Source organism: Pelodiscus sinensis, chromosome 14 (genome assembly GCF_052426305.1).
Source record: "Pelodiscus sinensis isolate ZL-2025 chromosome 14, ASM5242630v1, whole genome shotgun sequence".
In the NCBI taxonomy this organism is placed as follows: domain Eukaryota; kingdom Metazoa; phylum Chordata; order Testudines; family Trionychidae; genus Pelodiscus; species Pelodiscus sinensis.
Window position 1 is genome coordinate 10397713 of NC_143065.1, and position 27224 is coordinate 10424936.

The 27224-nt window shown below is 49.6% G+C and overlaps 1 protein-coding gene across 1 annotated transcript in view; it reads left to right on the forward strand.

The window, feature by feature from the left end:
* The window catches only part of SORD (sorbitol dehydrogenase), a 42157-nt gene extending 15812 nt beyond the window's left edge, over nucleotides 1–26345 (forward strand). The window contains exons 4-9 of the mRNA XM_075897471.2: nucleotides 149–308; nucleotides 3458–3576; nucleotides 4015–4080; nucleotides 13398–13573; nucleotides 23178–23299; nucleotides 25455–26345. Of these exons, the coding sequence (XP_075753586.1) occupies nucleotides 149–308; nucleotides 3458–3576; nucleotides 4015–4080; nucleotides 13398–13573; nucleotides 23178–23299; nucleotides 25455–25620 (809 nt within the window). The 3' untranslated portion in view covers nucleotides 25621–26345. The remainder of the gene's footprint in view (nucleotides 1–148; nucleotides 309–3457; nucleotides 3577–4014; nucleotides 4081–13397; nucleotides 13574–23177; nucleotides 23300–25454) is intronic.
* The last annotated feature ends 879 nt before the right edge of the window (nucleotides 26346–27224 follow it).

Below are 27224 nucleotides of genomic sequence, written 5' to 3' on the forward strand. Positions count from 1 at the left end.
GTCTCAATGAAGTCTTTGTCTTTGCGTGGGTGTTTACAGGGCAAATCTCTCCATTCCTTGGCATCCCACTTGATCGCTCGGCTCTCCACTGGTGTTGTGCGCGCACACATACTCCTGGTCTCATCCCACCCTGCTTTCACTTACTCAGGAGATCGAGTGGCCATTGAGCCTGGTGCTCCGCGAGACATCGATGAGTTCTGCAAAATCGGACGCTACAACCTGTCTCCGACTATCTTCTTCTGTGCGACACCTCCCGATGACGGAAACCTGTGCCGATATTATGCACACAACGCCAACTTTTGCTACAAGTCAGTCTCTCACTCTCTCTGCCCACTCCCTGTGTGGGGTTAGCTGTATTCCTCCCCCTCGCTCCTTCAGCCATTTGTACAACAGGGATACTAATCTAGTTACATGGAGCAGTTCCTGTTATCTCCTGAGATGCCCCTAGCATAGGTGGGGTTTATATTGAGGCCTGATAGCCAAGTGTTTGGGATCTCAAACTTTTTGTACTGACCACTTATGTAATGCACTTTGAGAGCTATGGATGCTAAGTACTGTAGAAGAGCTGGGATTGTTTGTTTGTTTTGATTTCTACCCGTTACCATGGTATCTGAAAATATTGTGACAGGAACTAGTTGGACATTTCTCCCCCGCAGATTTCCAATGTCTTATTCACTGCTTTAACTGTAGTAGGTTTCTTTTCTTATGCCCTCTCTCGTCTTGCTCTTATTTTTACAAGGTAAAGTAAGGCCTGATGGTTTTTTGGGTTCTGCTCTTGGAAACTGCAGGAAGGGCTTTGCCTCATCTATCAAGGAGAGCGAGCATCATTGCTGCTCTGTAGAAAGCACTGCAAGAACAGCTAAACCTGTAACACAGTTTGTCATTAATTGAAAAGATGCAGACTGGTCCTGATTGTCCCAGGCAGCCAGTACTCCTGTTAATCCAGCCTCCATGCAACACTGAGGAGTATTTTGACCCCACTGATACCAAAGGTCACTTAATAGTTTTCCCAGAAACTCATTTTGGCTCCAGTTAAATAGATGAGCATTCCTGTTCAGCGGCACACTGAAGCACATGCTTGATTACAATACAATGGGACTTTGCTGAATTGGAGCTTTAGGAAATCCAGCAGTCCAAATTCATCCCTGCACGACTGCTCTGGCTTCAGTAGAGCTGTTCTAGGGATGAATTTGGTCCCGCTTATCCACCCCATGGAAATACCCTGTTTGCAGTGCCCTGTAGATATTTAATCTATGGAGTCTGCTCCCCCATTGAGGCCCTTGTGGAACAGGGAGTGCCATGTGCACTGAAGAAAGATCAAATCCCTAAATCCAGAAATTGACTAATGCCAGAGACAAACCTTCCTCTTTCATTTGTGCCTGGGCATGCTCTAGAAATAGCATTCCTGATGTCAGAAATGGACCTGCTGCCTTGGAATTGTTCTCTCATAGTGACAGGACTTTGGGCTCTTACTGGAAAGACTAGGAGCATTTTGCAAACCTTCATGAATGAAGGCTCTTTGCAAGCTATCTGAGCAGGATGAACTCTCTTTCAGATGCGTTAATTGAAGCACTCCTTCGCACTGTGAGTCAGCTGCAGAGCCCCAACAGACCCAGTGCCCTACTCTGCACAGGGAGGGAACAAGCATCTGGCTTGGTCCCTTGTTCAGATTATAATAAAAACCGCACTTTGCCTTTCACTAGCACCTTCCATGTGAGTATAGTCAGGCTCTTTGAAAGCATTTATTAATGTAACCACATGGTTCCTGACAGATGGGCAAGAATGATTCACCCAGCAAGTTATGGGCTTCATTTTCCAAAGTGTGAGACTAGATGACAGACTGATCATGGGTGTGTGCACTTGTAACTGAGGGTGTGTCTACACAGCACCCTAAACTTGAAATAAGATGCAATTTGCGCTACACAAATTGTGTATCTTATTTCGATTCTAATTTGAAATTTGGCGTGTCTACACAGCACCAAATTTTGAAATAACACATTATTTTGAGACATCCCTTAACCTTCGTGGAACGGGCTAGCTTTTAGTATCCTGCAGTGTAGACGTAACCCGATTGTCCTCCTGGCAGCAGGTATATAGATACCCATGTGGTGCTAATGTTCCACACAGGTATAATAACTAGGTAGTTCCTCCTGTTTCACTCTCATCACTCCATACTCCAAGCACAGTTGCTGCTGCAAAGGGCTGAAGACTCCACAAAGACCACTAGGGACTTTGTTTCATTAATCAGATTTTCCTGGGAGTTGGGCAGCAATATGGATTCCTTTAAAAGTTAGATTAGTGAACTCCCTCCCCCACTAGTCACTGTTCAGACGAATTACTGACATGTACGCTCCTGGGCTGCTTATGCTCTGAGACCTGGCCCATGAAGTACCATTTCTATATGCAGTATGGCACTGGCGATTGGGCTGATAAAGCAGCAGGGTAGTTTTATCAGAGACTCATATTCTTACTCAGGCAAAATTCCCCTCCCCCTCAAAAAAGAAATTGGTTGCTCAAGGGGATCATGTAGGATTAGACCTGTAAAGCAACAGAGTGTAGTCTGCCTTAGCACAGGACTGGAGCTCATCTCTCTTGTAGCAGCTCAGAAGTGACTTGTCATAAGGTCTGACTCCCACCTGCCATGTGCCTTTTGTCATTTTTTCCTCCGGTTCCAACTGCATACCAGACACTGCCACTGTGGTTTGGGGGAGGGGTTGACTCCCTCTTTGTACCAGCTGTTAGGTACTCCACTAACTATGAAAAGCAAAGGCCTTTGATTCTTCCTGGGAGAGTGAGTGCTGGGACCTAAAGATACCAAGCATTAAACTCTTTGAACATTTGAGACATTTATATAAATCTCAGGCCAATCCACCGGTTGAAATGTTTCCCACATGTCAGTGACCTGCAATAGGATATGATGGGGGCAGTGAATGAGAAGGCTGTCTGATCATCTCTCCCTTTGTTTTGTGAATGAAGTGGCCAGCTCTATAAGCTATAGAATTGTGTGGGTCTGACAGGAGACACCTTGGGAAAATTTCTCTTGTTAACCTGAAGAGTGGATGATCTGCAGCACCTCTCCCCTAGGAATAAACCAATGATAGAAGCTGAAAGTGCAGAATCCTTTTCCCTATATGCCTCCACAAAGCCAGGAAAGGCCTCTTCCCCCCAGCATCCTCACGACTCCTTGCCGCAAACACCAAGCATCATGTTTTGTAGGGTTGGTGCCTAAATTGTGCCTGTCCAAAGAGAGATTGCAGAGGCTGATAGATACTTAGCTGCATAGTAGCCTCTTACGCAGTGCACAGGTGTGTGTTTTATTCCAAGAAGGGAATTTGCCGGCATAGCTTAGATGCTAACCTTTGCTGAGCTGGTCCTGTGGATCATAAAATATCAGCTTCCCTCAGCCACTGTTAAAAGCCATTGCCGTGACCGTTGTGTATGTCTCTGGTTCTTGCAGGCTTCCAGATAATGTCACCTTTGAAGAAGGAGCCCTCATTGAACCACTTTCTGTGGGAATCCACGCTTGCCGACGAGGCGGGGTCACTCTTGGATCCAAAGTTTTAATCTGTGGAGCCGGTATGGAATAACCCGCCTTGTGCTTTCCTCCTGGCGTGAGTGCTCTGGCATCGAGCAAAGAAACAGTGACCAGCCTGGTTTCAGAGTTCAGAATGGAGCATTGTGTACTGATAACTCCAGTCTCCATGGCCAGCACCTCTCTGTTGAGGCTGAGGGTGACCTGTGACAGTAGTGCCCTCCTTCACCACACTTTGGCCAGCCCTGCTCCAAATGGATTTTGAAGTGTGTGTTGTGGCTCAACAGGCAGTTTGGGTGGTAACAAGATACCTAGGAGTCTGGCCGTGTTCTCCTCACCGCCAAACCTGGAGCAAGGCTCGGTGCCACAATCCTTGGAGCATTACTATAACCCCAGCACCGTGAGCTTTAGTGTACGCTCGCATCACAGTGGTCCTGATTTTCCTTCACTCTGATATCTCCTTTTCCTTTCCTGTTGCCCAGGACCCATTGGACTGGTTTGCTTGCTCGTCGCGAAGATGATGGGTGCTGCCCAAGTAGCAATTACTGGTAAGATCTTCTTTTAACCCTCAAAACACTTCATGTCTGAAAAAGGCTGTTCCTGTGTAGCCAGTCGCTGTGCAAATTAGCAGCAGAAATGCCAGGTTGTAAGGACAAAGCTGTGCTAGGTACCCATGTGAAGATCATCATCTGGTGTCTGCATGAGGCATTCAGGTATCTTTAGCTGTCCAGTTTTTCTGTATGCTTCTTGAGCTATACAGATTTAAATAGGACTATGCTTCATTAGCACATGTTTTACTGCAGGGGTAGGGAATCTTTTTTGTGTCGGGGGCCACTGACCCACAGAAAAATCAGTCAGGGTCTGTGCACAAGTGAGAAACAAAAAAATCCCCAAACCCTCAGTGATGTGCCCTCCCCCCCCCCAAACTAAGAAGGAAAAAGACACTCCCCAGAGCCTTGGTAAGCCCAGACTAGAAGATTGTGTGTGCTCCAGGGGACTGGAGCACCATCACGGGCTTCCCAATACTTGGGAGCCCCGAGCCTTGGGGGCTGGATCCAAGCAAGCTGAGGGCCTCATCCAGCTCCCGAGGTTAAGGTTCCCCACCCCTGTTTTACTGAAATGTTCCCCAGGCCAGAGACTGGATGCAACTGTCCCCTTCACAGCTAGGAGTTCATGTGCTCATCATCATTGCAATTGTTGTTTCTTCTTTGAGTGATTGCTCATGTGCATTCCAACAGGTTTGTGCGTGTGTGCCGTATGCACGGTTGCCGGAAAGCTTTTACCCTAACGGTATCCATCGGGTCGGCTTTGGAATACTCCAGAGTGGCACTGCCATGGCGGTGCATAGAAGACACTGCTGTTCCCCATCCTCTCAGTTCCTTCTTGCCCCCTGTGATGGTTGTTCAAACAGCTCCAGTCTCTTGCACTACAAGTATCTTGGTACCCTAGTTTCAGGTAGTTGTTATAGTTCTTATAGTTAGTAATTATAGAAGTGTCGTATACTTGTTCGGGATCCTCTCTCCCTCAACTTAAGTCCCCTTACCAGGGTATGCCACACTCTCAAGGGTCGAAAGCCTATGAGAGCTGTGACAAACATATGCCCGAGGGTGATCCTCATGCCGATTGTCTTAAGCGTTTGGGTGAGGGACATCACATCGACAAGTGCCCCATTGTCAAAGCATTTGTCCTCAAACCGAAAAGGAGTGAGATCGCCCCCTCAAACTCCTCTTGATGGAAGTGGTGCTCCAGCTTCAACGAGTACCAAAGCCGACTTTGGCACTGATGATGCATAGCACTCCAGCTTCGATACAAGATACCTCAGCACTGAAGAAGCATTGCACCCACAGGCACCTCTCCTCTGTTCGCCGTAGGGGTTTGAGCTGCAGCACCGCTGTCAATCTCCAGTGCCACTCAAAAGGAAGAAACCCTAGAGGGGCTGGTCGCCTGCTAAAGCACCGTACAAAGACTCGCGTGGGGCGCTCAGCACAGGACACCCATCATCGGCACCACAGCTCCCCTGAGGGCACGTTCTCTGGCATGGCCAGGCACTGTTAGGGCACCGACCTATGGGCTGCCATGTGCACCTTTACCCTCTGGTGCCCAGGCGGTGTTGATCCTGGCACCACATGTTACAATGGTGGCACTGATGGCAGCACTGCCCATTCAGCACAGGGGCAAGCCTGCCATGCTGTGTTGTGACTCTACCTCATCGCAGTACCATTCCCCAGCACCATCAGGCTTCACATTTCTGTGGTCCAGCATGGAGGGCTCCGGGGATGAACATTCAGCGTCCACTCATAACAAGTACTGATCCTGCTCTTGGTTGGCATCATTCATGGCACTGCAAGCAGCAGCAGGCACTAGCCCCATGAGTTTCCTGGCCCCCTCCATAGCAGGTGCCAGTTCCAGGTGCTTATCCTCATCCCCGATGAGGTGATGCTGGTGGGCACCTCCATGACCATGTTATGCACCATGGATACTAGACCCCACCAAGATCTCCTCTGCTGTGTGGCACAGAACTTGCACCTTCAGGTGGAGGAGGTAGTTGAAGAGTTGGACTCCATGGTGGATATTCTCACCACTGAAGGTCCATCTAGAGTGGCTTTACCTCTCATAAAAACAATTCAGGCTAACACCAAGGTGCTTTGGCAAATGCCAGCCTCCATGCTCCCTACCACAAAGGGGGTTGAAAGGAAATATTTCATCCCACAAAAGGACTATGGGCTCCTTTTTATCCACCCATAACCAGGCGCATTAGCTGTGGAGGTGGCAAACCACGAGGTACACCAGAATCAGCCCGGGCCTGCACCTAAGGCCAAAGAGGCCAAACAGCTGGAACTTTTTGGTCACAAAGTGTACACCATAGGGGGCTGCAATTGCATGTGTCCAATCAAAGATGAGGCTTAGTCGATATGCCCTCAATTTGTGGAGCACAATGGCTAAATTCTGGGAGTTCCTCTCATAGGATTCATGCTTGGAGTTCTCCATTCTCCTGGAGGTGGGAAAAGTGGTGTATAGGACATCCTTGCAGGCTGCCTTGGACTCTGCTGATTCCGCGGCTAGAACTGTGGCCACAGCAATAACCATGCGATGCAGTTTCAGGTCTTGGGCATACACCTGATGTACAGACTACCATTCAGAACCTGCCATTTGACTGTGCAGGTCTATTTGCTGAAAATACTGACTCACACCTGCACAGCCTCTGAGATACTTGGGTGACACTAAAATCCCTAGAGATTCACACCCCAACCCCACAGAAGAAGCCATTTAAACGTCAGCCTCCCTTCTGTTTCTACTCTCCTCAACAATGGCATGAGCCTAGCAAATGAAAAGGGAGAAAGAATAGGAAGTGCCAACCACACTCCTCCTTGGGACAGGAACAAGGCCCTTCTAAGCAGTCACAGAGCCCAAAGTCCAATGTTTGAGGTTGCACCTGAGGACATTGTGCTAGAACCCACTCCGGATCGCTCCTCTTCTTTTGGGAATCGTCTGTTGCACTGCCACTGTGCTTGGTCGCACATCACATCAGATCGGTGGGTCCTAAGCACAGTGGGGATGCAACATTCTATCAAGTTCTGTTCCCTACCACCTGTCCACCCCCCTTCCTCGTTCCTCTTCAGGGTTCCCTCTTATGAGCAATTTCTGATGCAGGAGGTGCAGTAGCTCCTAGCTCTGGGGGTGATAAAAGAGGAGTTCCCTCAGGAGTGCAGGGGATTCTGCTCCAGATATTTCCTAATCATAGAGCTGGAAGAGACCTCAGGAGGTCATCAAGTCCAGCCCCCTGCCCAAGGCAGGACCAATCCCACCTAAACTAACCCAACCAGGGCTTTGTTAAGATTCCACCACCTCCCTACGTAACCCATTCCAGTGCTTCACCACCCTCCTAGGGTATGTCTACACTACATGCCTCTGCTGACAGAGGCATGTAAATTAGACATACCAGACATAGTCAATGAAGTGGGGATTTAAATATCCCCCGCTTCATTAGAATAAAAATGGCTGCCGCATTGTGCCGGCTCAGCTGTTTGTCGGCACAAAGCGGCAGTCAAGACAGGAATCGATCAGCAAGGAAAGCCTTTGCCGACCGATCCCTTATGACTCCTGCAACGAGCTTTACAGGATCGGTCGGTAAAGGATTTCCTTGCTGATCGATCCTCTTCTTGACTGCCGCTTTGTGCCGACAAACAGCTGAGCCGGCACAACACAGCAGCTATTTTTATTCTAATGGAGTGGGGGATATTTAATTTCCCGCTTCATTGACTATGTCGGTATGTCTAATTTTTGTGCCTCTGTCTAGACATACCCCTAGTGAAAAAGTTTTTCCTAATATCCAACCTAAACCTCCCCCACTGTAACTTGAGACCATTGTTCCTCGTTCTGCCATCCGTCACTACTGTGAACAGCCTCTCTCCATCCTCTTTGGAACCTCCCTTCAGGAAGTTGAAGGCTGATGTCAAATCCCCCCTCACTCTTCTCTTCTGCAGTCTAAACAAACCCAAATCCCTCAGTCTCTCCTCATCGGTCATGCGCTCCAGCCCTCTAATCATTTTGGTCACCCTCCACTGGACCCTCTCCAATGCATCCACATCCTTTCTATTGTCGGGGGCCCAGAACTGGACACGCTATTCCAGATGTGGCCTCACCAGAGCCAAACAAAGGCCATTCAGTCCCCAGCCTGAAATAATGTTTGGGATTCTTCTGTCCCAAGTGCAGGACTCTGCACTTGTCCTTGTTGAACCTCTTCAGATTTCTATTGGCCCAATCCTCTAATCTGTCCAGGTCACTCTGGACCCTATCCCTGCCCTCCAGCATATCTACCTCTCCCCCTAGCTTACTGTCATCTGCAGACTTGCTGAGGGTGCAATCTATCCCCTCATCCAGATCATTAATAAAGATGTTGAACAAAACTGGTCCAAGAACTGATCCTTGGGGCACTCTGCCAACCTGAGATCGAGCCATTGATCACTACCCGTTGGGCCCGACGGTCTAGCCAGCTTTCTATCCATCTTACAGTCCATTTATCCAATCCATACTCCCTTAACTTGCTGGCAAGAATATTGTGGGAGACTGTATCAAAAGCCTTGCTAAAGTCAAGGTATATCACATCCACTGACTTCCCCATATCCACAGAGCCAGTTAACTCATCATAGAAACTAATCAGATTGGTCAGGCACGACTTGCACTTCATGAATCCATGTTGACAATTCCTGATCACTTTCCCCTCTTCCAAGTGCTTCAAAATGGATTCCTTAAGGATCCCCTCCATGATTTTTCCGGGGACTGAGATAAGGCTGACCGGTCTGTAGTTCCCTGGATTGTCCTTCCCTTTTTTGAAGATGGGCACTACATTTGCCTTTTTCCAATCATCCGGGATCTCTCCCGATCTCCACGACTTTTCAAAGATAATGGCCAAAGGCTCTGCAATGACATTTGCCAACTCCCTCAGTACCCTCGGATGCATTAAATCTGGGCCCATGGATTTATGTACGTTTAGCTTTTCTAAATAGTTCCTAACCTGTTCTTTCCCCACCAGGGGCTGTCCACCTTCTTCCCATACTGCATTGCCTAGTGCATTTGCCTGGGAGCTGACCTTGTCCTTGAAGACAGAGGCAAAGAAAGCATTGAGTACCTCAGCTTTTCCCACATCATCTGTCACTAGGTTACCTCTCTCATCCAGTAAGGGCCCCACACCCTCTCTGATCACTCTCTTATTGCTAACATGCCTATAGAAACCTTTCTTGTTACCCTTCACATCCCTTGCCAGCTGCAATTCCAACTTCGCTTTCGCCTTCCTGGTAACTCCCCTGCATTCTCGAGCAATATATTTATACTCCTCCCTAGTCATCAGTCCAAGTTTCCACTTCTTGTAAGCTTCCTTTTTGTGTTTAAGCTCACAAACACAATCTGGTTGCCCAAAGTAAAGGGGGGACTCATCCATTTTCAACCTGAGAAACCTCAACGCATTTGTCAAGAAAATGCATTTCCATGTGGTCTTGTTAACCATCATTATTTTCTCCCTGGATCTAGGGGGATGGTATTGACATGAAGGATGCCTTTTACTTCAAACGCACAAAGTGGTTTCACAAATCACCACTTTTTATTGCATTTGCTGAGAGCATGAGGACTTCCCATCTTCTCTGACAAAGAGTCCTGTAGCACCTTATAGTCTAACAGATGTATTGAAGCATAAGCTTTTGTGGGCAAAGACCCACGTTGTCAGATGCAAGTGGGTTGCATCTGACGAAGTGGGTCTTTGCCCAAGAAAGCTTATGCTCCAATACACCTGTTAGTCTATAAGGTGCCACAGGACTCTTTGTCGCTTTTGCAGATCCAGACTAACATGGCTACCCCTCTGATACTTGACACCTTCTCTGAGTATCTCCCATTGGATCACGGCCTCCATAAGGGCATGCTATGACATGGCGAAGGTTCTACCACCGCCGCGGATGGCACACTCTGCGAGAGCACAGGCTTCTTTGGCTGTGTTTCTTGTGAATGTTCCTACACTGGACATATCTAAGGCAGCAATGTGGGTGTCTGTGCATACTTTCATGTTCCATTATGCCATCACACAGCGAGCAAGGAATGAGGAGGCCTCAGCAGGATGGTCCTTCACACAGCTATGGTTGAGTTCTGACCCCTCCTCCAAGGGAACTGCTAGTAAGACACCTGTTAGAATGCATATGAGCAATCACCTGAAGAAGAAAAAACGGTAACCTATCGGAACTGTTCTTCCAGGTGTGTTGCTCATGTCCATTCCAAATCCCACTTACCTCCCCTTTGTTGGACTGTTCCAGCAAGAAGGAACAAGAGGGCTAGTGGTTGGCAGTGTTTTATATGCTCTGCCCTGGTGGAGCCATTCCAGGGGGCTGCACACACACCTGTCGGAATGGACATGAGCAACATACCTTGAAGAACAACAGTTACAAGAAAGGGATGTGAACGACTAGTCGAGTAGTTGAATATCTGATAAGCAAATGCTTATTGGATAGTCGGCATGGTAGCTGACTAGTTGTTCCTCCCCTTGCTGTCTCTATCAGAAAGAGGTAGCAAGGTGGGGAAGCAGAGGAGGCGCTTCAAAGCGACAGCGCCACATGGAGCCCGGGGCCAGATTCCGGGTTCCACGCAGTGTGCTGCCGCTTTGAAACACCGCGTGCAGCCCGGGGCCACCTGGGAAGTCCCCAGGTTGCATGCAGATTTTCAAAGCAGCAGCACCACAGGGAGCCCAGGTTCAGCTGGGGACTCAAGCAGTCCCCCGCTGGCCCCATGCTCCCTGCGGTGCTTTTGCCTTTGAAGTGTAGCAACAGCCCTGGGGCTGTTGCTACACTTCAAAGGTGGAGGCGGCTTTATCCACTAATCGAATAGTTGATGCAAATTGCTAAATAATCAAAATGTAACATCCCTATTACAAGAGGTTGGAAACCATTTTTCAGTCTTCAGACTGAGGCATAAAACTGATGTTCCACGTGCTCTTTGTTAAAGACTTGTTCTTCAAGATCAGTAGTGCTAACCTTGGAGTTGATGCCAAATTCCAAGCCAGGTAATTGCCTTCTCCTCTCTAAATCCTCTTGCCAGTTCACTTGGAATAGTATTCTTTCTGATCTGAATTATTTTATTTTGCGGTGCTCTGCTGATCAACTGCTGCATTCCCTTGCCCCCAGAGGTACTGTCTTTGCGTGATGCACTAATTGCTCACCATATAATTTTCAGAATGCTTTGGCATCCTTGAGGTACTATAGAAATAAGGTCTGTGTGTAATGTGACAAATGTTGATTGGTCATTCATTATGTTCCTTCAGATGATGAAGTTATCACTGAGACCTCTGTAATGGTCCCTTGACGTTTGGTCTTCCCCAAGCCACCTGCATCACAGATGCTGTCATTCAGGCAGCAAAAAGCTCTTAGAAGTGTCCACTAAGGGGCAGCCTTGTTTGAATGTTTCCCATATTACATGTGGTGAGGAGCGAGGTCACCCTTCTTTGAACTTTAGGAGACTGGCTCTCCTAAGGAAAACACTTTCTATGTTGGCATTAGGAGGAACGCCTTTCCAACCATTGTGTGCTCAGACATGTTTTACTGGACTTTCCTGTGAAGTATGTTGGTTTAGTCGTACTTTTAAAGGGTTTGCCTGTAAAATTCTTTATTTGCACAGCACATTTCAAACTGCTCTGTTTGCAGAAATATTTGTGTCTCATGTCCGTAGCAAGGCAAAAATAGCTGAAAATGAGAATAAATTACACAGATCCATACAATGCAGTATTAGCCGACCCAGATTAGTTTTGCTTATTAATGTATTGGATGAAATTAAAGGAGTTATTAAAATAAGGAAAAGTACTGTACAGCAATGTTACCAAAAACGATTAGGGGTATGGAATCGCTTCTGTACGAAGGCAGATTAAAAAGACTGAGGACTGTTCAGCTAAGATGGCTAATGGGGAGAGATGACAGAAAGGGAGGCTTAGGTTGGACATTAGGAAAAATGTCCTACTGCCAGGGTGGTTAAGCAGCCTGGTTAAGCACCTTGAAATAAATTGCCTAGGAGGGTTGTGGAATCTCCATCGCTGGAGATATTAAGAACAGGGTAGACAAACATCTCTCAGGGATGATCTAGACAGTGCTTGGTCCTGCCGTGAGGGCAGAGGACTGGCTTGATGACCTCTCGAGGTCCCTTCCAGTTCTATGAGTCTGACAGATCTATAAAATCATGGTGGTCTAGAGAAAGGGAATACGGAATTCTTTACCCCTTCACGTAACACAAGAACGAAGGGTCTCCAATGAAATTAATCAGCAGCAGTATAAAAGCCAAACAAAGTACTTCTTCATACAGTGTGTAGTGCTCTGCCATCTGCCAACTCTCTCGTCTTGTATGTTGATTGTAAGATTTTGGAGCCGGAACCGTCTCTTTTATGCACAGTTGTACCGCACCTGGCACCACTGGTGCAAGCAGGTCAGTCCAGCCCAGTACACCGTGCCAGCAAGTTATGTTTAGCTGATACAATGTACTGGAAAGACTCCCTGCCAGCCAGCCCCAGCCTCTCCACTGAGCTGGCGCGTCTCTGTGTGCAGGGCTGGGATCTGGGGGGCGGGGCTGGGAGTAGTACCACAGCTGGAGGAGCTGCTGGCATTTTGCGCCTTTCCTTGCTGCCCCTCCCAATGGGAAAAGGAGCAGAACTGCCAACCCTGCCCCTCCCCAGCCCTGTACCCCTAGACGGAGCAACTCTGTGGAGGGGTGGGGACCTGGAAGCTCTGCTCTTTTCCCTGCTGGGAGGGGCAGCAGGGAAAGGAGCTGAATTCCCAGTCTTGCCCTCAGTTTCTCCATGGATTTCTGTCTCGGTGTACAGGGCTGGGGGACAGGGCAGATAGTCCTGCTTTCCCTGCTACCCCCCAGCCCTGTGTACAGAGACAGAGGTCCATAGGATAGGAGTTCTGCTTTCTCCTTTGAGAGGGGCGGGGGAAAGGAGCAAAATGCTGGCAGCTCCTCCAGCTGCCATACCGCCCTCTGCCAAGTATGTACCCAGAGTCCCTTGCGGGATTGCACCAGAGCCTTGTGCAAAATGAATAACGAGCCTCCCTCAGCTTCAGAGCTTGATTTGGTTGTTCTTTAAGTTTAAGGTGATACTGTTACATCCGTAGAGAACCCCCTGGTTGGCAGGTGTCTGCAGCTGCCCCTTTGTTCCATATCCTGATCAGAATGGTAGCTCTCAAGGGGTAGTTCTTAAGTTCTCCACCCAGCGTGCCTGCATTGTGTGTATCCTATGTGTGTGTCCACCGGGCATGCTGCTGCAGGGACCCTCTGTGTGACCTCTTTTCTAGCATGACGTTTGTCAGCCACCTTCAGTTCTCTGATTTATTTTTTCCTTCCCCAGATTTATCTGCATCCCGCCTGGAAAAAGCCAAAGAGATTGGGGCAGATTTCCCTATTCAGATAAAGAAAGAGACCCCAAAGGATGTGGCCTGCGTGGTGCAAGGTTTGCTTAACTGCATGCCTGACATAACCGTGGAGTGCTCCGGCGCAGAAGCCAGCATCCAAAGTGGCATTTACGTGAGTTCCTCCTTCCTCTATCCAAGATCAGAGCCAGCGTCTGCTTCTCTCCTTTTATCTTGATCACTGGCATGACTAAAAATAAAAAGAGAGGTGAAACTATGTGAGAGAACCACTGAATTGGCCAGACTCCCCTGCTAGTAGGCCCATGCATGACAATGGAGATTTCAGGTTTTTGTCCAGCTTGTCCATGTAGATGGTGGGCTGCATCCCCCATAGGCCACTTGGATGAGTTTATCTTGTGGTGGATCTGTGTCAGAGCCGTGGAGTTGTCAGACCTCTGTGCCACCTTTAAGCAGAGTTAGCAGTAGGACAAATTCGACCCTAAGACACCATTTGTACATTTTCTTTCCTCTTACTTCAATGGGACTTGTGTTTGTCTCAGGGCAGAATATTGCTCTGGTGTCCCTCAGGAGAGTTGAGTTCCGTGCTATGAGGTAACTACGCTCTTCCCAAATTGGATCCTTTTAGGACATCCCTAGTTGGGCCCCAGACTACACTCTGACTCGTAGGGCCTGAGTTTTATTTCCAGGGATTGTCTCTGGCTCACTGCAATGTTCCACACTGTGTCTTGGAGAGGTTGGTGAATTTTTAAGTACTGTGTTCTCTCCCTGCTCCTTTCCCTCCTCTGTTTGTAGATGTCAATGTTGGCTATTGATTGAGATGGGTAGCTCCCCTTCCCTTGAAACCTCACCTTGGGGAAGGCAAGCAATGAGTCAGAAGCACGCTGTGTGCAAGAGAGGGCTGCGTCAGCCCAAGGGAATGTGTCGTGTTGGGTACCATTTGGGGTAGGCTGTGGTCGTCTGTGGGTAATGGTGATTGGCAGCACTGCAGGATACGGTGCTTACTGACTTGTAGAGCATCTCCTCACTCCCTTATCTGTTAGCATCCCCCAGTCTGTCAAGTGTCCCCTCTTCACAAGAGCATCACCTCACTGCTCCCCGAGTCTTCTCCCACTCATGACTTGCCTTCACTCCGCCACAGCCTGGAACTGTCTCCCAGCTCTTGTCCACCAAGCACCTTCTTTCTCTCTCACCTCAGAGCTCATCATGAGGCCCACCTCCCCCAAGAGTGCCTTGTTCTCCACTCTGCACACTCTCCCTAGGCTTGTGTTTGTATACCTCGTTTGCCTTGTGAGCTTTTCTAGGCAATTTGCTACATGATTTGTACCCTAAGAGCCAGGGGTGACAGTAGAGTCTGGGACTTACCAATGAGCCCTGTACTGATCCTGGTGTCCTTAGTAATGGGGGTTGGGTCTGGGCCCCCAGAAGGGGTGGGAGCACACTCTTCCCAGCCAGTCCTTCATGGCTGGCAGCTGGGAGCTCTGGGGCTGCAGTAGTGGAAGCTGGGAACCTTGGAGTTCTGGTGGTGATTTCTGGGAGCCCCAGGCCCGGTTTAAATTGCTGGGCCCTACAGCAGCTGTTCCTTTTGTCCCCCCCATTCCCCATCAGCAGCCATGCTGGTAGAGTCCTGCAGCACTGCCATAATAGCACTTTAACATCGCTGCCCCTTTTGCCGCTGGGAAAAAGGGAGAGCAAAGCGCCCTACAACAGTTGGCCATGCGCAGGCTGGCACTGGGGGCCAGTTCTTACCGCTGCACCGCATTGGCTCCCTTTCACCTCTGCTAGCAGCACTGTATGAAGGCTAGTTATAGGAAAACAAGGAGTACTGGAATGGAGTCAAATAAGTGAAAATGCAGGCTGAGTGACAGGGCTGTATTCCACACTGTGCATTCTGCTAGGCTGTGGAATGGTTCCCACAGAACACAGGGTAAGGTATTCTAGGGATCAACCCTGCTTCAATGGGCCTCTTCGGTCTCTAGTTTCCCAGGCACTGGTCCCATCTTCTCCTCAGTCTTTATGCAGGATTCTCACTGTTTTCTGTGAGCGTGCCACAGCAAGGCTAGTGTTTGTACCTCTGTTTTTGGGACTGATCACTGACCAGAGGTCTTCTAGTTATAAGGAATAGCCAGTGTGGATTTGTCAAGAACGGTTCATGCCTAACCAACCTAATTTCCTCCTTCAACAGGATTACTCACCTCGTGGCTACAGGGAAACATTAGGCCAGATGTATCTTGATTTTAATAAGGTTTTGATACTGTCCCACATGACAGTCTCATCGCCAAATTGGGGAAACATGGTCTAGGTGAAATGACTATACTGGTGGGTGCACAATTGGTTGAAAGACTGTACTCAGTAAGTAGTTATTGTTCGCAGTCTAACTGAGAGGTTTGTCCTGGGTCTGATACTCATCAATATTTTCCTTAACGACTTGAATAAGGGAGCAGAAAGAAAGTTTATAAAATGTATGGATGACACCTAGCTGGGATGGGTTGCAAGTACTTTGAAGAACAGGATTAGAATTCAAAACAATAAGTTGGAGAATTGGTCTGAAATCAAGGGGAGGAAATGCAATAAAGGCAAAGTCTTCCATATAAAAAGGAAAAATCAAATGCACAACAACAAAATAGGGAATGATTGGCTAGGCAGTTGAACCACTAAAAAGAAGCTGGGGGTTAGCATGGATCACAAATTGAATATGAGCTGGGAAAGTGAAGAAATTATGAAGAAGACTGTCATTCTGGGGTGTATTGACATGAGTGTCATACATAAGACTCAGGAGGGATCTGTCCTGCTCTGTTTGGCACTGATGAGGCTTCAGCTGAAATATTGTGTTCGATTCTGCGTGCTGCACTTTAGGAAATATGCAGACAAATGGGCGAAAGTCCAGAGGACAGCAACAAAAATGATAAAACATTTATCAAACTGAATGTATGAGGAAAAATTATAAAAACTGGGCATGTTTAGTCTTGAGCAAACAAGACTGAGGAGGGAGCTGATAATTGTCTTCAGGTATGTTGAGGGCAGTTATAAAGAGAAATGAGTTAATTTGTTCTCCATGTCCACTGAAGGCAGGTGTGACGTAGTGGGGGGTATCTTGCTGGTTGCTATGCTGGGCAGTGGGTTGTGAGTGACCTCCACTGGCTGCTGTCTGCAGCACGGCTCAGCAGGGCAGGGGATGAGTCATTATGCAAGGGGGCTTCGAACCTGTCTGACCAGTATCTCCCAGGGAGCGGAACAATGGGAAGAAGGGGAATGGAGCCCTGGCTGGGGGCAGGGCTGGAAGGTAGTTAGTTAGGTTTCTGGCTGGTATCATGGAGGAAGCAGCCTAGGCCACGGGCTGGGATTTAGGGGCCCAGGCTCCCCCATCTCAAGGAGGGCTGAGGCATCCTAGGCCTGCCCTGTAACCAGATTACATCTGTGCTGTGCTGCATCCTGGAGAAGCAATAAACTCCCTCTATTCTACTGGCTGGTGGAGTCTGTCCGTGCCACTACAGGGGTGCAGGAGACGGGAAAACCAGAACACGCCGTCACAGCAGGTTAGATATTAGGAAACATTTTCCAACTCTAAGGGTAGTTAAACTCTGGAACAGGCTTCCAAGGGAGTTGGTAGAATTTCTGTCTTTGGAAGTTTTTAAGAACCAGTAAGACATCTACCTCCCAGGGCTGGTCTCAGTTTCCTTGGTCCTGCCTAAGTGCAGGAGGATGACTTCTTGAGGACCCTTCCAGTCCTACATTTCTGTTGTTCTATGATTCTGTTTCCATGCCATTTCCTCTGGCCCAATCTGAATAGGTAGGTGGAATCCAGTGTTTCCTGTAAGCTGTGCACTTAGGCTGCCACCCAGGAAAGAGTGAGCAGAGCCTCACAGCTGGTGGTGCACATTTACACATGCCTTGGTGCACAGAACAAAATGTATTCTGCACGTGGATGGAAAAAGTGAGCGGGAACATTGGTGGAATGTGCCAACTGTTGCTTCTCACTGGCAGTGCAGCAGATTTTGTCCATAGAGGAAGCAGAGGGTGTAATGTTCTCTGCTGTTTAGCTGGGTGATGAACATGACATAAAAAGAACTTCCATTGTGGGGTGCTAAATGGGTGTCGGAAAGTAAATGTGCTAGTAAGGGATTGAGAACTGCCACTTTCCCTTCCCTACAGAGCTGCTGAGGGATGGTGTTGGAGCTTTTCATCACGGGCAGTCATGTCCCAGCAATATCTGAACATTAAATGTCAGTCTGTACAGTGCTAAAGACCAATCCAACACCCAAGGCATTCTCTGTAATTGAGCCTTTAGGCACTTTCCTATTGAGGGAGTGCGAGGTCTGGGATGGAGGCTGGGTCCAGAAGGGAGTATGGGGTATGGGTCTGGAGTGCAGGAGAGGGCATGGGGTCTGAGAGGGAATTTGGGTGAAGGAGGGGATTGTGATCTGGGTCAGGGGATTGGGGTGCAGGAGAGGATTCTGGCCTGGGGGAGGCTGAAAGGAGGGAGGTGCAGGGAGTTGTGACTTGGGGTGGGGTGACGCAGAGGATTTGGGTGTGACCTGAGGCAGGCGGGGGTTGTGGCTTGGGGCAAGGAGTTGGGGGGGGAGAAGAAGTGACAGAGGCAGGCTCTGGCCGGGAGGCACTTAGGGTACGTCTACACTACAACGTTAATTCGAACTAACTTAGTTCTAATTAGTTAATTCGAACTAAGCTAATTCGAACTAACGGATCTAGACTAAAAAACTAGTTTGAATTAGCGTTTTGCTAATTCGAACTAGCATGTCCACATTCAGTGGACCCTGAACCGGGGTTAAGGATGGACGGAAGCAGTGCCGGCAGGGCATCAGAGGAGGACTTAGAGCGTGGAGATGCTGTCTCAGGCTAGCCGAGGGCTGCACTTAAAGGGTCCCAGCCCCCACCCCGGACAGACAGTTCTCAGGGGTGCCCCGCTTGCAAAGCAGTCCTGGCTTGGAGTGCCCAGACTACCCACACTGGGCACATCACAGCACTCGGCCATCAGCCCGGCTGCACTTGCCGCAGGCTGCCATCTGGGGAGAGGGAGCAATTGGGGGGCTGCAGGAGAGCTTCCACCCCCAGAAGCCCGCAGAGCCAGCCCAGTCCTCCCCATCGGGGGCTCGTAACCCATTCCTCCCTCACCTCCTTCCACTTACCCTTGCCTAGCCCCCCTTCCTGATGTACAAAATACAGGAAGGTGGGAGAGGGGAAGAGAGAGGCTGGGAGAGGGGAGGGCAACTACAATGATCAGGGGTTGGGAACAGGTCCCATATGAAGAGAGGCTAAAGAGACTGGGACTTCTCAGCTTAGAAAAGAGGAGACGGAGGGGGGACAGGATAGAGGTCTCTAAAAGCATGAGTTGGGTGGAGAGGGTGCATCAAGAAAAGTTCTTCATTAGTTCCCATAAAGAAGGACTAGAGGACACCACATGAAATGAATGGGTAGCAGGCTTCAAACTAGTAACAGAAAGTTGTTCTTCACAAAGCAAAGAGTCAACCTGTGGAACTCCTTGCTGCAGGAGGCTGTGAAGGCTAGAACTAGAACAGAGTTTAAAGGGAAGTGAGATCAAGTCATGGAGGTTGGGTCCATGGAGTGCTATTAGCCAGGGGGTAGGAGTGGTGTCCCTGCCCAAGGTTTGTGGAAGGCTTGGTCACTGTCTTCGGTCCATCCTCTCCAGGGTCCCTAGGGTTGGCCGCTGTCGGCAGACAGGCTACTGGGCTAGATGGACATTTGGTCTGACCCAGGAGGGCCATTGTAAGCTCAGGGCTCAGGGTCGGGGGTCTCAGTGGACCCCCTTGATTTTCATGCACACCTGCTCCTGGGTGGCCAGGCTGGCAGCTCTCCTGCCCTAGCCGGCCACCTTCCTGTGCCTAGTGCGGAGGTCGTGGACGAGGTCCACGATGTCCGCACTAGCCCAGGAGGGTGCCCGCCTCTTGCAGTCCCGGGCAAGCTCCCGGGAGCCACCAGCCTGGTCCCGGGAAGAGGGGGAGGGCTGGGGGGCATCGGGTGGGTGGCTCGAGCCGTGCCAGGTGCAGGGTCTGCTAGCTGGGTGCTGGCAGGCTTGCACCTGGCACGGGCACCGTAGCCAGCCCGTGCCCCTTTAAGGGGGCCGGGAGGGGGGCAGACGAGTTTCCCTGGTGTTGGCCAGAGTGGCCACCAGGGAAACCTGGGGAGGGCTAGCCTCCCACTAGTTCGAATTAAGGGTCTACACAGCCCTTAATTCGAACTAGTAAGTTCGAACTAGGCTTAATCCTCGTGGAATGAGGATTACCTAGTTCGAACTAAGCGCTCCGTTAGTTCGAATTAAATTCGAACTAACGGAGTGCTAGTGTAGCGCCTATGAAAGTTAGTTCAAACTAACGTCCGTTAGTTCGAACTTTGTAGTGTAGACATACCGTTACTTAGGCAGCTCCTGGACAGCAGCCCTGCAGGACCGCAAGGCAGGCTCCCTGGTTGCAGTTGTCCCAGGCTTCTCAAAACGCCTGGCTGTTTCCTGTGGCGCTCTGCTCTGCGTTTTCGGCGGATAGGAGCTAAGAGATTTTGCTTGGAGCAGGGACAGTACATGAAGCCTCCTCCTCCCCCTGCTGCCCAGAGCAGAGAATTACAGGGAGCAGCCAGCCGCTTAAAGCAGCATGAAGCTGCTCTGTGCCAGAAGGTCCCAGGGGGTGCCCTGCAGGATGGATCTAGTGGCTTGGCAGGCCAAATGTGGTTCGCAGGCTGTATCTCACCTGCCTCTGGACGAGGGCTAGGATATGCCTCAAGGCCTGGGCTAGGAGAGAGCTTTCCGAGCTCACAGAAACTTCCTATAAACATTTTTTTCTTATAGGTGAGGATCAAAGTTTGACCCATGCTGTCCTGACTCGCTGATCTCATGGGTTCTGCCTCTGATGTAATATGAATGGGCTATGCCTATACTGGAGAAAACATTAACACTGTTTACATGACCCCATTGATTGTTGCAATCAGTGTTGTGTGTTTGCTAAGTCAAAGATCTATTTGCCTAAGTTTTCTGTGACTAACAGGGGTGAATGGAGCCTGGAGGAAGTTGTGCCCAGCAGTATTGAGATTCTGAAACAAGCAGTGATAACTCCTGTATTGGAAGCACTGCAGGTGAACCCAGCCAAACCTTTGCTGGCATGCTGAAAGGCCCACCCCCAAGAGCAACAGACTCACAGTGCCCTGGTGGGGAATTTCACATCAGGGAAATACTGAGGCCTGTCTTATGCAACATCAACAATACCCTTAGGACTCGATTGTGTCTTGTAGCCCAGCTCAGGCCAGGTCTACTCTGGGGGGGAAAATTCAATTTAAGATACGCAACTGCAGCTACCAGAATAGTGTAGCTGGATTCAGCGTACCTCAAATCAAATTTCTCTGGCAGCTCCCTTCGACCTCTCCTACTCCTTGAAACCCTGTGGAGTCCCGGGGTGGCCAGAGGTGCCATCAGCGTTTCATTTAGCAGGTCCTTCCTAGACCCGCTAAATCAAATCCCGGAAGATCAATCTCCAGAGCATCGATCTCTGGATAAATATAGACAAGGCTTCAGTGTTAGGAGCACTGCTGAGCAGCTGTGCCCTAGCCACAGCTCAGGGAGGCAGAAATTCCCCTGCTACAGCAGCTGCGACACCTCCTGCTACGACAGACCTGCTTTCTGGTCATATAGTGTCAGGCACTGCAGTTGCATGGGCTGTAAAGGGGAGCAGGCTCCTTGAGCCCGTGAGAATAGCAGATCACCGCGGTCATATGGCAGAGCCCCAATGTCTCCAGCTCTGCAGCCTAGAAACAACTGAGCTGCATTTGCAAGCAGTGGGATTTTGGGGTCTTTTGCATGTTGTGTCATGGGTGAGCATGACCCAGTGTCATCTTTGAGACTGAGCACAGGCTCCCACTCTGGTATGGCCACATCCTCTTTTCCTGGGACTCTCCAATGGGAATAGTATCACTTTTCTCCCCCCCCCCCCCACACTTTGGGAGGGGGGCGTTGTTAGAGCATAGTGATTCTGCAGAGGTGGCTGATCATCTGCCAGGCAGCTAGAGATCTGCACGTGGATTCCTCCTTGTGCTGCTCTAGTCCTCTCCATTCCATCTCATGGAATTACTATACTGTCGCTGTGACTGCTCTGAACTCGTGGCCTAAGGAGACTTCAGGCATTTGAAAATTACTGTCTAGATTTTCAGCATCATCAGAATCCTGGAGCTAGGAGGAGTTTGTAGATCTCTGGCAGCCAGCGCAGTATCAAAGAGCTGACGTCCTTCGTTACAGGGAGGCAGGGTCCCTGGTATGAGCCAGCTCCTTGATGAGGATGCACGTATCTATTTCTGTGCTCTGCAGCTCCTCCTTGGTACGATTTGGAGCACTGTGGAACCTGTGAGCAGTCACGTACTCCTGTGCAGATAACAACACCTATGACTAAGCAAGGTTTTCTTCAGAAAATTTTTTAATCTCAGCCTTGATGCCAGATTGATCTTTTCTTGAGTCAGGTGCCATGGGCTGGGTTCTTGAAGGCCTGCTGAGAACATCAGTAAGTGGTGTGTGCTACAGAGCAGTTGACAGTGTTATGTAGAGGTCCATGATAACCTCAGGATCCCTTCATGGAGCTCAGTAGAAAAAATAATCCAGCTCCACACAGTGTATTGGCTTTTCCTGGCAAGCTCTGCAGGGCTTAAGGGGGAGCAGTGTGTTTCTCCACAGCAGACTATGGAGCTCCCTCTGTGCTGCCTACTCTGTCCCCTCCTTGTGTGTGGCCAAAGAGTGGTAGAGGAGCCCCCACAGGTAGGAGAATGGGACACCTCCATGGACAGGAGGAAGCGAAAGAGGATTTGGGTGGTTTCATTTGAAACTGGCAGAAATGTCAGAAGTACCGATGGGTACGTCTACACTTGGCGCTAGGAGTGCACCACCTGTCTCAAGGAGGCATGCTTGTGTGAGCTGTCAAGCTAGTGTGCTAAAGACAGAATGTAGCTCCAGCAGTGTGAGCTGCAGGATGGGCCAGCTGCCCCAAGTACAAGCCTGTACATACAGGCAGGGGTCTTGAGCTGCAGGGCAGGATGCCTAAGGGAGGCATGGTAGTGTGCCAAGGGAGTTGGGAGATGCAAGCTATTTGCTTTTTTCTTTTTTTAAAGAGCTCTGGCTGTCAGCCCCTGGTGGCCTGACTTATGCAGAAGGACCTGTACACATCCAGGAGGCAGAGATAAATGGGACAGCTGGAGTCCTGCCTCTGAGGTTCAAGCTTTCTTCCCCCTCAGCCATTCCTCACCGGGCGGCAGCCCCGTCCCTTATCCGGAGACAGCAGGACTCCGGCTGTCAGCCAGGGGGTAGCAGCAGCAGCACAGAAGTAAGGGTGGCAGTGGGTCTGCTGTGAAAAGTGATACTAACAAATAACACTTCACATTGCCACCCTCAGTTCTATGCTGCTACTGGCACAGTGCTGCCTTTACAGCTGGGCCCCCAGCAAGCAGCTGCTGCTGGCCCAGTGCTGCCTTCAGAGCTGGACACCTGGCAAGCAGCTTCTGCTCTCCACTCTGCCTTCAGAGATGGATGGTAGTACGTGCACTTTGGGGCAGGGAGAAACAACTTTGGGTACAAAGAGGGGGAGCCTGATACACAAAGAGGGGGAGTTTGAGAATCACTGCTTTAGGGTATCAACTTCTTTTGTAGCCTGCTAAGGCGACCTACAGTAGTGACTGTTTTTGCTATCTACACAGGAACTTGTTGGCTTCCTTGGGCAGGCAGCATTTAGATTTATTTTGTTTCTGTTGTTCCTCCTCAGGCCACACGCTCTGGCGGGACTCTGGTTCTAGTGGGCCTGGGGCCGGAGATGGTCCACATTCCCATCGTGAATGCTGCTGTGCGGGAGGTGGATATCAAGGGGATATTTCGCTACTGCAATACGTGAGTATTGGACCGAGTGCACTGGCATGCCAACAGATTATTCCATTGCCCCTGAGGACTTAATTCCTCGGTAAGGAAGAGGGGAATGGAACGTTCTCCCTCTGATCTCTCCTTCTCAGTACAATGGTATGTCCCTTGCACTATGCATCTTGGAAACTGGCTGGCTTGCCAAGTGACAGTGCACTATTTACAAACTGGTAATTGTGTGCCGTGCAAACCTGCTCCCGCTCCAACACAGGATGGGTGAGGAGGTGGGAGCCAGGCAGTAGGCGAGGTGAGAGAATAGGTATTGGGGATGTCTGGGAAGATGGGGGCTAGAAGATAGGTAAGGAGTTGGAGAATGGGTAGGGAAGTGGAGCTGTAGGATAGGTGGGGGCCAGCAGATGGGGGCTGAGGTGATAGGAAGTCAGTGAGGGATAAGTAAAGCAGTGTGGTGGGGGTTGGTTGGAGAGGTGCAGGCTGGGAGATGGATGAGGAAGTAGGCAATGCATGAGGAGTGGGAGCTGGGCAATAGTGGAGCAGTGAGGAGGCGGGCATGTGGGATGGGTGGGGCATTGGGCACTAGAAGATTGAGGAGGAGTGGGGTAGATGGGCAGGTGGGATGGATTGGGGATGGGTCGGGAGGGGGGCACTGGGAGATGGGGGAGGAGTGGGGAGGTGGGATAAGTGAGGATATGGGGATGGGGAGCTGAGGGCCAGAGGTTGAGTGGGGGTGGGAAGAAATGATGGCTGGGTGGGAGGTGTCCATGAGACAATCTCCGTATTAAAACATGGTCTGTGTTATGAAGAAGTTTGACATCTCTGCCTTAATGCAGCTAGGCAAGCGTCTTCTAACTGGCTACAAAATTATCAAACCCTCTTAAAATCCTGTGTGCTTAGATTTCTTGTAGCTGTGGGATATGAACCTGGATTTAACAACCAATCCTGCAGATCTAGGGAGTAACGATAAGCTCCTACTTGTTTGTGTCCTATAACAAGTTTGATCCAGTCTGTTTTGGTGAGTTTGCACATAGCCTATGCTGTAGTTTTCCAGCTCTGATCTCTGTGAGTTTGTCCATGGAGCTGGCATGTGATTTTTGGCAATTTAATTCTGAAAAAATGGCCGAATAAAGAGACACACATTTAGACCTCATCTATGCAGTTTTCAGTCTGGTCTATGCTGGAGAAACACGTAGTATGTAGTGTTTGAGGGGACAAGTTACAATTGTGCATGAAAGAGAAGGAATTCTGGTCATAGGCTATAGGTCAGCGTAGATGAGACTGAGCTGTGCTTTACCCTGTCCTTGGAGCAGGCTACGGCCTTGGTCTCACTGGCTTGGCAGAGCTGGGTTTAGGTTAGATCCCTTCGTATCTTTGTCTAAATCTAGCTTTTGCCAAGGTGGAGTTTGAGTTGTAAGCCAGTAGAATTGTGTCAGTGCAACAGAACCTGTGCAAGCCAATTTCAGTACTCCTCTTACCACCAAAGGGGGCAGTAGTAGCCTGCAGAAGCAGTTTTCTGCGGCCATACCCCATTAACTCTTCATATACATTGAACTTTAAGCGAACTACTTGAGCTAAAAACACCACCGAAATGCCAGAGGGCTCCATTGTACCTAGTAACCGACATGCATAACCAAGGGGGCAGAACGGTAAAGGAGCAGCGCACCTCGCTGATAGTTTTTTGAAACTTCATTTTTCTGTGATTTGAATACACAGTAGCTCCCAGTGCTTGTCATTTACCCAGCTGGAGCTATCCCATCTGAACAGCGCGCCTAGCCATTGGCTCTCAGTGGCTCCCTTGCTTTAGTCACAGACCCGCATGAACCCTTGGCCAGTGCCAGCTCGGTGCTTCCACACAGAATGCGACTGCGACGTGTTTCACAGCAAGGAGAGAACGACAGACGTAAACGAACTGCAAGCAGAGGGCTCCATTGAGAGCTAAGTCCTGAAGCTTTTTGCATGGCTTAGCAGGAGTGACTTGTGCACTAAAGAAATCACTTCTCACCTGCTTCACAAGATCAAGGCCCCTGCAGACCAGTCTGTCACTTTCTGTTTCTGAATGTTGTAAGAATGGGATGGGATGCGGTGTCACGCCTATAAGGTTCATGTGCCATTATGCAAATTCCCTAGACCTAGAAGGTTATCCTTATCTCTCGCTGTTTCTGTTCCCTTCCAGGTGGCCCATGGCAATTTCTATGCTTGCATCCAGGAGAGTGAACGTCAAGCCTTTGGTTACACATCGCTTCCCTCTGGAAAAAGCTCTAGAGGCCTTTGAGACAACCAGGAAGGGCCAGGGGGTGAAAGTCATGCTGAAGTGTGACCCCAATGATCAGAATCCCTGATGCAGGGCACTGCACTCCTCTCCTCTCCCTTTAGACTGCCTGGCATAAAGACAAAGAATGGGTCTGTAGCAAGGTGGGAGCTATAGTGATAAGTTTCTAAGTAGTACGTAGTGTTTGGGGGAAAGTTACAGTGGTGCAGACTGGGCATTGAAGGAGAAGGGATTATGATCTTAGGATATGTACAGCCCTATCGCGGCTTAAATGAGGAACCACTATTTAGGAACCAAACTGGGGCCAAAATCCTCCCCTCAGATCTGTACAGGAGATCTGGGCGCAGTCTCCCTCCTGTACACTGTCACTCCCTGAGGATCTGAGAGGAGAACTTTGCTCCTGGAAAGGACCTGTCAGTGTTCACTTCTTCTCTGGTGGACTGTACATTCTGAAAACCATAGGTCTCTCTGCGTTGCATCAGACAGAAGGCTTCACCTGCATCTGCATTGACGAATCCCCTAGGTCACAACCTGGATTTGGACATGCTGAAGCACTCAGCTCCTGAGAATGAGAGTGAAAGTTGTGCAGAATGGTGTGTCTGAGCCTTTGTTCAAGGTTGGAACAATACTCTCCTGGACCTGGCTTCGAGCAGCGCAGAGCAATGGTTTGTACTGGGGGTACAAGCTCGGTGCTATTTCCAGCTCCTGCTCTGTGTTTCCTGTTGGTTTTGTTCTGTTAACAAGAAATCTGCCTAGTGGCCCAAGAGTTTTCACAATAAATGCTGATGGAATGGCTCTGCCTCTCTGCCTGCTGCGTGTTTCTCAAAGCACTTAGTGGTGGCTCTTGATGGCATTTGTGGCTGTTCATCTTGGGGACCATGTTCCCATCCCATCTCAACCCCTCCCATCCCAGGGACCTTCCTAAGGAAAGCTTGAGCCAGCCGGAACTCTATGCAGTCCCATCCCACACCCAGTGAGCGAGGGTCTCAGTAGCTGGGCATGCCATTTTGCTGAGGGAGCGCCTCCATTTTGTCTGCCCAAAGGATCTTTAAAAGGGATAGAGATTTTAAACCAGACCACAAGTCCAAGTGCCTAGTTGATAGCACTGACTAGCTGAGAGTCTTGGCCCTTTTCCTAGGATGAGCCTTTGTGGCCTTCTTATCCTTAAACACAGGGATCTAGCATGTGGTGGCTGACGGCTGGGGTTATCTTTGCCATCTCCTCTGGTCAGTTCCCCAAATCAGGCAGCCTTGGTTCTGGGAAATGCAGGTGGAAACTGAGCCAACAATGGGAGCTCTGGCCCGAGCCATGCTGGTCTGCCTCTGTGAGATCTCATTTGTTAAATCATCAGAAAACCCTTCCCAGTAAAAACAATCGACTCTAGTTCAGCACTTCAGCTGCAGCTCACCTCTCTCTAGCCTCGTTGTCCTGAGGCACACAGAGTGCTGCTCAAAGCATGTCCCTCACCGCTACAGTGCAACTGCCTCTGGGATGGAAAGGAGGAGTGTTCTCCCACTGGAGCCTGTGAAGGGCATGCTGCAAAATGCTGTGATCTCTAGACCATGGGCCATGGGGAAGGTCAGGACTCCAACTACTATGGTGACTGCAAAGCATGAGATATTGATACAGCTGGAGGTGGGAATAGCATGTCCATCAAGGAGGGAACAATGGACT